This window comes from Balaenoptera acutorostrata, chromosome 3, assembly GCF_949987535.1.
Source record: "Balaenoptera acutorostrata chromosome 3, mBalAcu1.1, whole genome shotgun sequence".
In the NCBI taxonomy this organism is placed as follows: Eukaryota; Metazoa; Chordata; class Mammalia; order Artiodactyla; family Balaenopteridae; genus Balaenoptera; species Balaenoptera acutorostrata.
Window position 1 is genome coordinate 10,395,546 of NC_080066.1, and position 12,592 is coordinate 10,408,137.

Genomic DNA, 12,592 nt, shown 5'->3' on the forward strand with positions numbered 1-12,592 from the left:
AGAGAGTGACTTAGGCTGATAAGAAGAAAATTTAATAGTGCATCTGGGTTTGTGCATCTGAACGGAGATTTGCACCTTCTACTTACCATACAGATTTTGACAGAAGGAACAGATATATTTCACTTGTTTGCTCCCTCTTATCCAAACTGCACCCTGCTCCCCACCCTCCCCCAACTCCATCCCTTTCTACTCCCTTTTGGTGTCATATGCCAAGTTCTAGTTAAAGTGTATATAAAGGGGAAAAAGAAAAGAAAAAGAAAAGAAGAGGAGAATGAAATCAAAAAAGGTAGGGGGGTATGTGGAACATTCTGGAAAAGTGTGTATCTACTTATAAAAAATGAAATAAAATGAAGGCTCTTGCCAAGACAGTTAGAACACTGTCACCTCAAATCTGCTATAGAATAAAGGTGGGCAACTAATAAACAAAGTATCTGGCTTTGCCTGTCCCTTCGGGAAGTTCCAACTCTACCCATCTTTACCTGAGATGCACTGCTGAGAAGAAACTCGTCTAGTAATTGGCTTATGAGGATAGACACCCAGATAAAGAGGCTTCAGTTGCTGTGACAAAATCACTTCATTCAGTTTTTTCTGCAGAATGAAATATTCTTCAGATAGCTTTGATATCTAAAAAGAAGGTCACATGTCAGATTAAATCAAGGAAGAGAATTCAGTGAGCTCCACAGGTACACTGGGGTCTGATCAATTCCTGAACCGCTCCCCCTGGGGCTCTCATGTACTTCTTCTCCAGGACTCACCCTGACCCTGTACCAAGGTCGGATAAAGTCCTCACTTGACAAAACCTCCCCCTTTGTGCTACCTGCCCATCTCACATTTTCCATTCAAAACTGTCCAACATATGACCCTCCAGAAGCATTCTCTCCTGATAACTCCTTCCCAGGGTCCCTGAGATCTGGCTTCCATCCTTACCATTCTGCTGCCGTGGCTCTTCTGCTTTTATCCTGAGGAACCCCTCTGCTGACTTTGACTGTGTTAGCCTCCCCCCTTTCCTGTCCAGGCTTCTTCGCCTGACTTCAGCGCTACTCTCTCTCTCTTCCGGTTCCTCTTTCCATCCTGGCCCCTCTGCCTCTACCCTGTCTGTTAACACGGCTGCCCTGCTAGGTTGAAGGTGGGGCTCCTGCTTTTCTGCCTCTAGCTCTGCTCCCAGGGAGCACTGAATCCACTCCCACGGTGGTATTTGCCAGCTGTAGGTGGATGCCCGGCGCTTCTACATCTCCTGAATGTTGCAGTTGCTTGGCAGGTCAGGGTCCTAATCTCTGCTTTGGTCTTTAGAGTGAGCAGATTTATCACAAGGAAGGGAAGGACTACCTGTATATTAAACTCAATATTTCCATGGGCTTAAAAAAGTAGAACAGGAAGGGACTAAATAAAACAATGGCAGATCTATGACCAGCTAGGGGTTGGAGATGTTTGGGCCACACTCATAACAGTCAGGGGGTGTCCAAGGGCAGTTACTGTGTTTCTTGTGGGCTTAGCCACCGTCAGACAAAAGGCAGAGTTTAGAGACTCAGCAGTAATAGGTGATCCTTCTTTGAACCCATTATGACATTTCTTCTATGATTTCATACACTATTGACTACCCTGATAGTACATATTCATTTATAATATGCATTTTAAGGGCCACCTAGTGAAAATCCTTCACTTTACACAGGGGAAAATAAGGGTGCTGACACATAAAGTGATTTTCTCAAGGTCAAACACCTAGAAAGAGAGAAAGAGCCAGAGTGGGGCAGGGACAGAGGCCTGTGATCTCTCCATAGCACTAATTTATCAGAGTTCCATACACCTGGGAGAAGCCCTAAAGCCGACTGCCCCTTCTAGAAACAGCTGAAACACGCCTACCAATAGCATGAGATATTCTCCAAGAGGGAATTTTCCTTTGTGGCTTTTCTTGATGGTTCCTCATGGCCATGACAGAACATATAGACTGTCATCTTCATTGCATATATGCTCAGTAATGCTACAATCTGATTCTGATACCTAATTATGTCTTCTCAAAATTTGGGGTACAGAAAGCATAGACTTTAGAGGATTTTGAAAACTTTTTTTTTCGGCTATACTGGAAGATCTCAGATACATGGAAATTTGCATCGTCAAATGCCAGCATTTTAGTAGGCTGTAGAAACCAATGACTAGTGTCCTTACTACACAAGATTTCCATCATATTTTATACTATTTTTATCATAGAAATTTGTTTACAAAATTTATGGCTATTTGAATAGCACCATCCCTGAGATGTTTTATTGAAAAGGTTTGCAATCTCATAAAAACAGATGAAACAATATATCAGTTATCAATTGTCTGTTTAACTCGGTTATCGTGGAATTCCCAGAGATCCGTACTAGTAAACAAATCTGTTCATTTACATACCTGTTTTGAAAAAATTGCCAAATCACATGCTTCTTTTTCTGAAATTGCTTTTGAGTCCTTATCACTCTTCATCCTGATGTTACAGGATTGCTCAAATTTTGCGGGATGGGAATACAAAGTGTGAGTATTTCTTGCTACTTCTGTCGGTGTTGCAACCGCTTTTTGATTTTTAAAAGACGACATCCTGTCCTTCCTTAACTGCTGCCCCTTCTTGTAGCCCCGGTATTTGCTCTGAATGAACACCGCTGCTTTGTCTTCTTTTTCCTGGGCTTGCATTGCCAGTTCGATTTGCCTCTCTTGGACCGTCCCATGCCTCACAGGGTTCCTCTGATGACTGCACACTGGGGCATTCTGGGTGACCACAGACGTCTTCTTTTCTTTTTCCTTGCTATTTGCATCTTGGCAAACCGACCTCTGGCTAAGACTAGGTTCTAAAGTTTTTTTAAAAGAAGGCTGCTTAGGAGCTGAGGTCTCCTCCGCTAACCAAAGTCCTGGGTAGCTTGGCCTTTCTGATATGGCCTTCCTTTCTAGATATGCTGCTTTTGAGTCTTCGAAATTCCTTTCCTCTGTGTACCACTGATAATAATTCTGGACCACAGTGTCCTCCTTTTCCATTTTCCTTATCTTACTATTTTCTTCCAAGTCTTTCATATACTTCTTATTGGTGTTTACTTCTGCCCAAGCGTCCCCCACCAGATACAATTCTTGCTTAGCCTCTTCCTCATACACGTTGTTCATTTTTTTCGGGGTCTGATATCCTCTGTTGTTACTTTCCATAGCATTCGTGGATTCCCCCTCAGCTCTGAAAGTAGAAGTCTTCACTACAGATGTACTTCCCTTATTATTTGGAGCTGGAATGACTGTTTCATTAGTAGACACTGCATTCTCTGTCTGTTTCTTCACAAAAGATTCCCTGTGTAAAATATATTGCATCGGAATATATGATACTAAACTAGAGTTTATTACCTTGTTTGGCAATAGCACATGTTACATTATGTTGGGAGAAAAGCAAAAGGGACAAAAAAGCTCAAAATAAAAACTTATCAAGTCACAATAATTGAGTATTTCCCCAAAATGTCCTCTCTAGCAACAACTGTGATGGCTATTCAAATAATGAGAAAACTAGCTTCAAATTAGAGTGAGAAATATCCTAGCATAATTTCACTTACTGAGGTATCAAAATCCTAGGAATTTAATCACTTCAAGATATGTCCTTTTCCAAGAAATTATCTTTTTTGCTTCATTCAGGATTGTATTTCTTCCAAAAGTAGCAGAGGGTACAGAGTAGTGGGAAAAGATGATTATAGTACATTTATTACATTAAGAAAACAAGGGAAAAAAACACATTTTCCTCTTTCAGAATTTTCTGTGATAGCCATCATTTGTTAGTATTTGTCACAATTCTGAAAGATTTGAGAAGAGCTAAAATAATAAAAAGCTAGAAGGTGATGTAGGAACAAACATAATGTTGGGTGTTCAGTTAGTGAGGGCATACATTTAAAAATACTCTCATCGAGTCCCTAGATTATTAAAACATATTGTAACTCAGCAGAAACCTTTGAATCTCTTGGTAGCCTTTTGTTTCTTTAAGAAGTCATTTTGCTTTTTAGAGACATGAAAAAAGTTGGTTACTTAGTTTTACATTTTATTAAAGTGTCACCTTCTCTTGTAAACTAGCAATTTTATATACAGTGGTGAAAAAACACTGGCTGTTAAATTTGTTTCAGCTTCAAGACATTAAGATTAAATAAGAAATTAATAAAAAAAAAAAGATATGTCCTTTTCCAAACAAAGTACCTACAGTAAGGAGATGTGGAAACTATATCTACATTTGAGATCAGTAAGTAGGGTATGTTCGCTAGGTTGGCGTGCTGTACTTTGATAAGCTCTAAGTCTACGGATCACAGAAAATATCTTACAAAATTCAAGGAAAAGCAGTGTCCCTGCTATGGTTCATGATCTTGTAATACGTTGGCTAAAATTTCACAGTTGTTCCTTTATTAATACCCTTTTGAAAGGATAGTTGGAATGATTTCCCCTTAACTTGAAGATAAGATCTTCTTCAAGGAGGAAAGTGTGGTCATCTGAGTGAAATGCCAACAAACTCTCAAATAGGATAAAGAACACAAAAGTGGCCACGGGGTGTCGCTGACATTTGATGCATCACTGTTAGGAACCTGGTTAGGTACGAGAAAGACTGTGGACTTTTATTTTTTTAATTTTTATTGGAATATAATTGCTTTACAATGTTGTGTTAGTTTCTACTGTACAGCAAAGTGAATCAGCTATACATATATATATATATATATATATATATATATATATATATATATATCCCCTGCTTTTTGGATTTCCTTCCCATTTAGGTCACCACAGAGCACTGAGTAGAGTTCCCTGTGCTATACAGCAGGTTCTCATTAGTTATCGATTTTATACATAGTAGGGTATATATATATCAATCCCATTCTCCCAATTCATCCTACCCCTCCTTCTCCCCTTGGTATCCATAAGTTTGTTCTCTACATCTGTGTCTCTATTTCTGCTTTGCAAATAAGTTCATCTGTACCATTTTTCTAGGTTCCACATATAAGCAATATTATATGATACTTGTTTTTTTCTTTCTGACTTACTTCACTCTGTATGACAGTCTCTAGGTCTATCCACGTCTCTGTGAATGGCACTGTTTCATTCCTTTTTATGGCTGAGTAATATTACATTGTATATGTGTACCACATCTTGTTTACTGTGGACTTTATTTTGTGACTTTCCAGGTGTGAAAAATCTGTACTGTCAAGATGGTATAAGAATGAACATTATTTTACCTTTTATTTTCAAAGTTTTTCTTGTAGTCAAATTCCTGATCTTGAGTCTGAATGGTTTTTGCTGCTGTGTTTTTCGTGTTAACAATTTCTTTCCTTTGTTTCCTGGCTAGATGTCCTCTTGCAGCTGAAACATATAAGGTCCAGAGCAGTGTTAATTATAATAAATAAAAAGCATTACTTCAATGGGTAGAAACAAATGGCTTTTGACCATCAGTGTCAAAGAGGAAAATGAAATTAAAGACTCCAAATAGAACAGGTTTGAAAAAATATGGGAATCATTAACAAGACTCTTCCAGACGACAAGCTTTAGCAAGAAAATAATTAAAGTAACTTTCGTATTGAGGGGAGTATTAAGATGAAACTAAAATGATAGAGATGAACTAAGTTGATGAAAAAGACAACATGTACTCACTCATTTGCTTAAAATCTGCTAATGCTTATGTTTCTTTTATTTCTGCCATGCTCAGCAGCTATTCATGGGAGAAAACCCCTATTATCTAAGTATATGGTTTGGACCTTTCGGCCAATTATTCTTGGAGCCAGATATATTTCAGAATTCAGATTTAAACTTTTTAAAAAAAATTTTTAGAAAAGTAATTCAGAACAGATAACATATATTCTGTAAAATTCCCCATGGTAAGTCAGCATTCCATAGTCAAACACATGAATATTTCTCCAGAAAAACACACAATTCTTACCGAGTGGGATGAATAAAGGACTGTGAATATTAGGTCATGTTTCACTTCCAAATGAGTTATGAAAAAACCTCTTTTTTCAGTGTTTTATGAAGTTTGGAATTGTGGATAAAGAATTAAATCCCAAATTGCAGGGTTTGCATTTTTGATGTCCCAGTGAGAAGTGAAGGGCTTAAAATTCCAAAAGATGATGATGAGCTCTTATGGATTGACAAATTGGACTGGACCTTGAACTGAATCGTTTGAATGTCAGTCAGCTACTCTGCCCACCACATCAGTGTTCTTCAGAATGTAGGTTGCAAATAAATAGTGGATCATAAAATCGATTTAGTGGGCCAAATCTAACATCTAGAAATTAAATGCAATAAACCAGAATAGAAAAGTATCAGAATGCAGTGCTTGTAGTATGTGTGTGTATCAGGTTACAGAGTAAAATACATTTTTTGTTATAGGTATCTAGTCAAAAGTTTTTGAAAGATATTGTATTAAGCCATGCTGGGTTCTAAATTTAGCTTTTTATAGAAAAATGGAAAGTGAAATCCAAAGTCTATTAATACATTTAATAAAAACTTGTGAAATATGATTATAAATATTATTTCCCTACAGTTAACAGAAAGAAATGGATGCCCTTTAGCAGAATGAGATTTCATTAAGTTGTCAAAAATTATGGCAAGTGTAACCTTTGGAATAAAGCAGGGAAAATGTTATTGTCCAATGGGTTATAATAATATGATTCTTGAGATCTACAGTTAATTCAGTCACTTGCTGTATCTTGCACAATACGTCAATTGTGTTTCATAGTGACAGAAAATTTAAAAATTATTTTCTTTAAAACAAAACATTTATTCAGATATTAAAAGTGTCAGTCACTACAACAATCATTCAGATTTAGCATAGAGAAAGTATCAAGGTAACAGAGTTTGGAATTAAACACGAAAGCTACATAAGAATTGGAGGTAAGATTTGATTTCATGCACACATCTAAACACAGCATTATGTTTTGTTACACAGTGAGATGGTCTGAGTTATTACCTGACTGTATTATTATAGCGCTCTCTTTCCTTTTCTTCTGTATTTTTTGGTATCTTCTTGAACCCAAGAATCCTCTGACACAGGCTTGAATCAAAATAAGCTTGTCGATGGCTTCCTTTCGCATTAAATTTAACTGTTCCACATGATAATACTTAAGGAACACCTTAAAAGAATTAAAATAAAACACAATAAAACTACGGTGTGCAGGTGTGAAACAGTCATGTGCTGTGCTCTGAAGACTAGATTATATTCTAAACATTTTTCGATTTTGGAAATCACTATCTTTTGCTTCTTTGGCTTGGATGTTGCTATCACATTATAGATTTTTATGATTGAAGAAAACCCCTCTTTGAGAAGGAATATAGTTTAACAATCATACTGTTTATTTGCAACAGGTACCTAGGTTTTGTTGGATGGGCCAATATGAGTGGAGGATACCAAGCTCTTTTATCAAAGTTTTAGCATCAGATACTCTGGGTAAAGCTAATTTTTTATGCTTTTTGAAAGAAGAGATAATTAAACTTCCCAAACTTAAAAATCTTACAAATCTATTTGTAAGAGAGAGGACAATTATAGTTACAGGAGTTCATTCATTCACCAAATGTTTACTGAGACCTATTCTATGTACTTATCTGCTGGGATACAAAGGTGAACAAACCAGGGGCACTGCCCTTCAGGGGCTCACAGCGTTGTCGGTGGAGAGAGTAAGGCAGAGAGAGGGTCCCATGCAGAATGAACAACTTTCTCACCGGACCCAGCAGCCACTGTGAAGATAGGAGGGCTAATTTTTGATGATTCTAAAATCAAAATGAATCGGAGCAACAGGGGAGCCTGAAGGCTCGGAGCTGTTCTCAACTAAGAGTTTTCAACCACTCCCAGGAAATAGGAAGGTATGTTTTTTTCTTTTAATGGCTAAATTTACTAATGAAAGTCACCTCAAAGAGAGTTTATTGAATCCACTAAGAAGTCACTTAAATTCAAATTTAAGAGCTGAGTCATGAGACCTGGTAACCCTGACTGTAGAATTCTCTCAGCACTTAGAAGCCTGGCACCAAGGGCCAACAGTTTAGCATTACACGTTTTGATTGAATTTAGTTTTAATTTCTACAGGACTCTAGATGTTAATATATTTAGTCTATTCTACTGCCGACAATTCATTTAAAATTCAATCTATCTAAAAAGGTCATCATTTTTTTTGCACAGCATTAGGAATGTTCTATATTGAATACTTTTATCCATCTTAATGAGTTGGAAAAGGTGAAGTGGAAAAATACAAATAGCTTTAAAATGCTGCATAAATATCATGCAAAACTGGAACTGCAAAGGGCCTTTTTACAAGTTAAAACTCCATTTGAAGTTAGGCATGTGTTTCAGACCATAAATCATGAGATTTCAGCCTGACAAAATTCATTTTTGTGAGAATCTGAAAGAAAACGGTGTGAATAAAAAACATATCTTTGTAATGCTCAGGAATTCCCCTTACTAAATACTAAAGTAAATACGGATTACTGGATATGTAGGACACTCTGTATAAGATAAACACTTTGAAAATTTCCTTAAGTTGTTACAGGCCTAACTTTTCTTTTTTTAAATTAATTTTTATTGGAGTATAGTTGATTTACAATGTTGTGTTAGTTTCTGCTATACAGCAAAGTGAATCAGTTATAAGAAAGACAAATATCATATGACATTGTTTATATGTGGAATCTAAAAAAATGATACAAACGAACTTATTTACAAAACAGAAATAGAGTCACAGATGTGGAAAACAAACTTATCGTTACCAAGGGGGAAATCGGGGGGGGGGGGGATAAATTGGGAGATGGGAACTGACATATACACACTACTATATATAAGAGAGATAACTAACAGGCCTAACTTTTCATCTGAACATATGAAAATTCTGTCCCCCACTTCCCACAGCTAATATAAATTTCTTGGCAAGTGTGGCATTTCAGTCTACGCCTATGGAATAGCTGATAGCAGTTACTCTTGAGTGGTCAATCTGAGTACTTCATTGCCTTAGCTTGATTCTTCCTCTCCATCCTTCCCCAGTGATACATTTAGTGTACTCCCAGGACCTGGTCCTGTTTATCTCCTTATCCCCATCTTGTTTGTAATGCTCTGAGGATATCTGAGAAGTAAATGCATCCTTTCTCCAAGAAGCCACCTATTTTACTTCCATATTCAAAACAGGTTATGATTTTGTACTTCATTCTTTAAGGCAGGGGTCCCCGACCCCCAGGAGGAACCAGGCCGCACAGCAGGAGGTGAGTGGCGGGCGAGCGAGCGAAGCTTCATCTGCCTCTCCCCATCGCTCGCATTACCACCTGAGCCATCCACCCCCCCGCCCCCCATCCGTGGAAAAACTGTCTTCCACGAAACCAGTCCCTGGTGTCAAAAAGGCCGGGGACCGCTGCTTTAAGGGATTAAATAAGCTAAGATCTCACAGGCTCTCAAATCTGATACATAAACACACCAACATCCAAACACCTATAGTGTGAGTCTAGTAATAACATTTCACTCCGGATAAATTTCAAGTTTACAACAAAAGCAGATTTGAGAATTAGGAAAATAAAGAAAAACAGAATCCTACTGAAATCATTATGATTCTTGACAGCTTTTTGACTATATTTGGTGGTGATAAAATAGAGAAAATATAAAAGTCTGTTTTCTAGACTCATCCATTTCATCCTTTTTTGGATAAATCTTCAAGATATATTTTTCTTGAATTTCTTAAAAGAAACCTTTATGAGAGCAAAGTGTTTAATTCTGCTGAAGAAGGAAACCGTTATGACTTCATCAATTTTCTTCCCCTATTTCAAGCTAGAGATTCTATAACATGAAAAGCCATGATATTTTCAATCACTGTAAAATGTAATTCTCAGTACATCCACCATAAGTATGAATTTTTTCCTTGAAAATTACATGAAAACATTACTTTCGTTTTTCCAAGGGCCCAGTTATCCAGACCAGCTTTTTCCAAAATGGTGGCACAGGTGTCAGGGCTCAGTGGAGGTTCTTCACACCACTTGTAACAGAGAACGTGGTACCTTTGAACGGGAGAGAGGGCTGGTTAGTATTTCATAAAAGTTCAACGTCTCAGGAGCCTGGTGGGCTTCTTAGAACAACTCTGCAGTAAACTGAATTCCAGACTGACTACTTGTGTAATTTGAGCATTGTTTTTCACTTCAGTGATGCTTTTCAACACAACACTAAAATCCCGTACAAAACTCTGACGTTCAAAAAAAAATTAACTGGATATTTTTTAAAAAGCAACCTTTCTCTGGTCACTGAAAGCAGAAGGACCGCAGCGGCAGAAGCAGAGGGAAAGATTTCATTCATTTTTTTCATCTTCACAAAAACACTGGGAGCTGATCTTCAAATTGGGTGAAGGAGTTTAATTCTACACAAACTTCCCACATTACAGCAACAGTTGAGGGGAGGAAGTGAGTAAGGGGTTAATGCAGGAGGGAAATGAGAGAGGAGGAGATGTTCACTGCCCATCCGCCTGTGTTCTAGATGCCATCTCCTCCTGTCCCTCCTCCTCTTTTCTTCTGTATATTTTCAATCCCCTTTCTCTCTCCTGCCTCCTCACATTTAGCGCAAAACAATCCCCCTAAGTGCCTCTCCTCTGAAATGATTCCATATCCCCCACTGGCTTTGTAGACAAGTAGAAAGATGGTTTAGAATAACTGTCTCCATTTCCCTACTTCCCATCGCTCCTCAGCTCCTGGGATCTTATTTAATCGCATATGATCTTTTAGTGATGAAGCCTTAGCGGATTGTTTTCCATCCTAATCCTAAGTGTTCTTTCTGTAGTTCTCCATCTTGAGAGAGTGTCCCTGAAGTTCCCATCCCACCCGGCGCCCCCCCACCCCATTTCTCCTCCTCCTTTTCAGTCTCCTCGACTTGCTGCTTAAATGCTAGGGCTCTACAGTGTTCTGTTTCTTTCTAAGCTCTCTCCACGCGTCTCGTCTACATGCACGACTCTGACTGTTCCCTGTATGTGATGATTGCTATATATACATCCTCAGCCCTATTTCCATAAACTGGGAACACATTACTTCTGACTGCCTACCCTACATCCCCACCTGCTTATCCCACAGACACTCCAGACTCAGCAAAATGCATCACCTTTTCTTTCCTATCTCTGTGAATGACGTCACCCCTTCTTAAGGTACTAAAGCTAGAAATCTGTGCATCATCCTAGATTCTTTCCTCTTCTTCCCTCGGTGTATCCAACAAGCTTAGACGTCGCTCTGAAATCCCTGTCTTTTTCTCTAGTCCTACTGCCCTTACCTTAAACCACCTCCTCTCACCCTGACACCTGCAGCCACCGCCTGACTGGCTATGTGCGTCTTCACGCCCTCCTCCCCGCTTCCTAGCCGACGTCCACAGCTCTGTCTGAATTACCTTAATAAAATGAAAATCTGATCAAGTCCTTTCCTGACTTGAAAGTCTCCGAGAATTTCCCAAGTTCTAAGCTGGGATGGCAAAAGCAGGTGCTGTCAAAGGCTGGGCAGGCCACGTGAATATGTGAGCCGGGAAGCGTGACAATGTGGGAAATGCAGAAGTCACACCTGCTGAAAGGCAGTCTTTAAAACTGGTTGCCACGTATGATGACGAGTCTGCATGCTCCCTCCTGCTCTGTATCCCCGCCCACCTTGCTAGCCTCACCCTTGGCCATTTTCCACGGACATCTTGAGCTCCAGGCATGAAAGCTATTCACAATTATGCCAAAGGGCCACGCCTGCTCATGGCTCGATGCTTTTGGATGTGTCATCCTCTATGCCTGTATGTCCTTCCATCCTCACTCCTTGTTCCCTCAAAGGAGATCTACTCTTTCAATATTCTAGAAACGCTCCTTAACGAATCTTCAGCGAATAGACCACTGGACTAACATTCTATTTCCCTGTGTAAGACACACCGGCTGACGTCCACTGCACGCTTGGGGTGCGTGGGCAGCGGCTTTGCCTAGTGTGCCTGGGCGCTTCTGCTCCCACCAGGGGAGCTGTGTTTGCTGCCAAACCTGTTCATTCACTTGGTGAGGAGTTACTCAAATAAATATCAGATGAACTGATGAAACATGAGTGAGGAAAGCCAGAGGGCTGTTTCTCGAAAAGTACATCAAATGCTTTGGTAAGACCTTCTAAAGAAGTACTTATTCTAAAAAACTATGGAATTAAACATGGATGAAGCCATTACAGAAGTTGGAGCAGAATCATAAGAATCAAGAAATATTTAGCCCTGTGATTGTTTCAGGAGTTATCTTTAGCTTCTTGCTTCACCTCAAGAAATATGAATGGAAATCATACATAAGGGATTATGAATCGTTTATGTAAGAAAGAGTCAATAAACTCTGATTAGTGGACTTTATTCAAAGAAAAAAATAAGCCTATATCAAAAGATTGAAAAATGAATACATGTTGATGTTCTAATATATATAGTATGTATTTACATATTACTTTTATGATTATCTGCTTTCTCTGAATTTCTACTATAATCTAAGAAGCCTCCCCCTTTTCTCCTCACTCCCACCAGCTCTACTTCATGCTCCCAGACCTGCACACTTTTAGCAAAAATATCCACTCTTTTTCATTCGTGTAACAAATACTTATTGAACACCTAGTGTGTGCCAGGCACCCTCTTAAG

At 38.8% G+C, this 12,592-nt stretch overlaps 1 protein-coding gene across 11 annotated transcripts in view; it reads right to left on the reverse strand.

Moving 5' to 3' along the window:
- The window catches only part of MYO3A (myosin IIIA), a 190,803-nt gene that overhangs the window by 35,048 nt on the left and 143,163 nt on the right, over positions 1-12,592 (reverse strand). For all 11 annotated transcript variants that reach the window (XR_009007533.1, XM_057543227.1, XM_057543226.1 and 8 more), the window contains 5 exons: positions 9,879-9,990; positions 6,938-7,100; positions 5,211-5,334; positions 2,389-3,301; positions 480-624 (listed from right to left, as the gene is read on the reverse strand). Coding sequence is in view for 10 of the 11 variants with exons in the window: in XM_057543227.1 (XP_057399210.1) it covers positions 480-624; positions 2,389-3,301; positions 5,211-5,334; positions 6,938-7,100; positions 9,879-9,990 (1,457 nt within the window). In the remaining variant the exon portion in view is untranslated. The remainder of the gene's footprint in view (positions 1-479; positions 625-2,388; positions 3,302-5,210; positions 5,335-6,937; positions 7,101-9,878; positions 9,991-12,592) is intronic.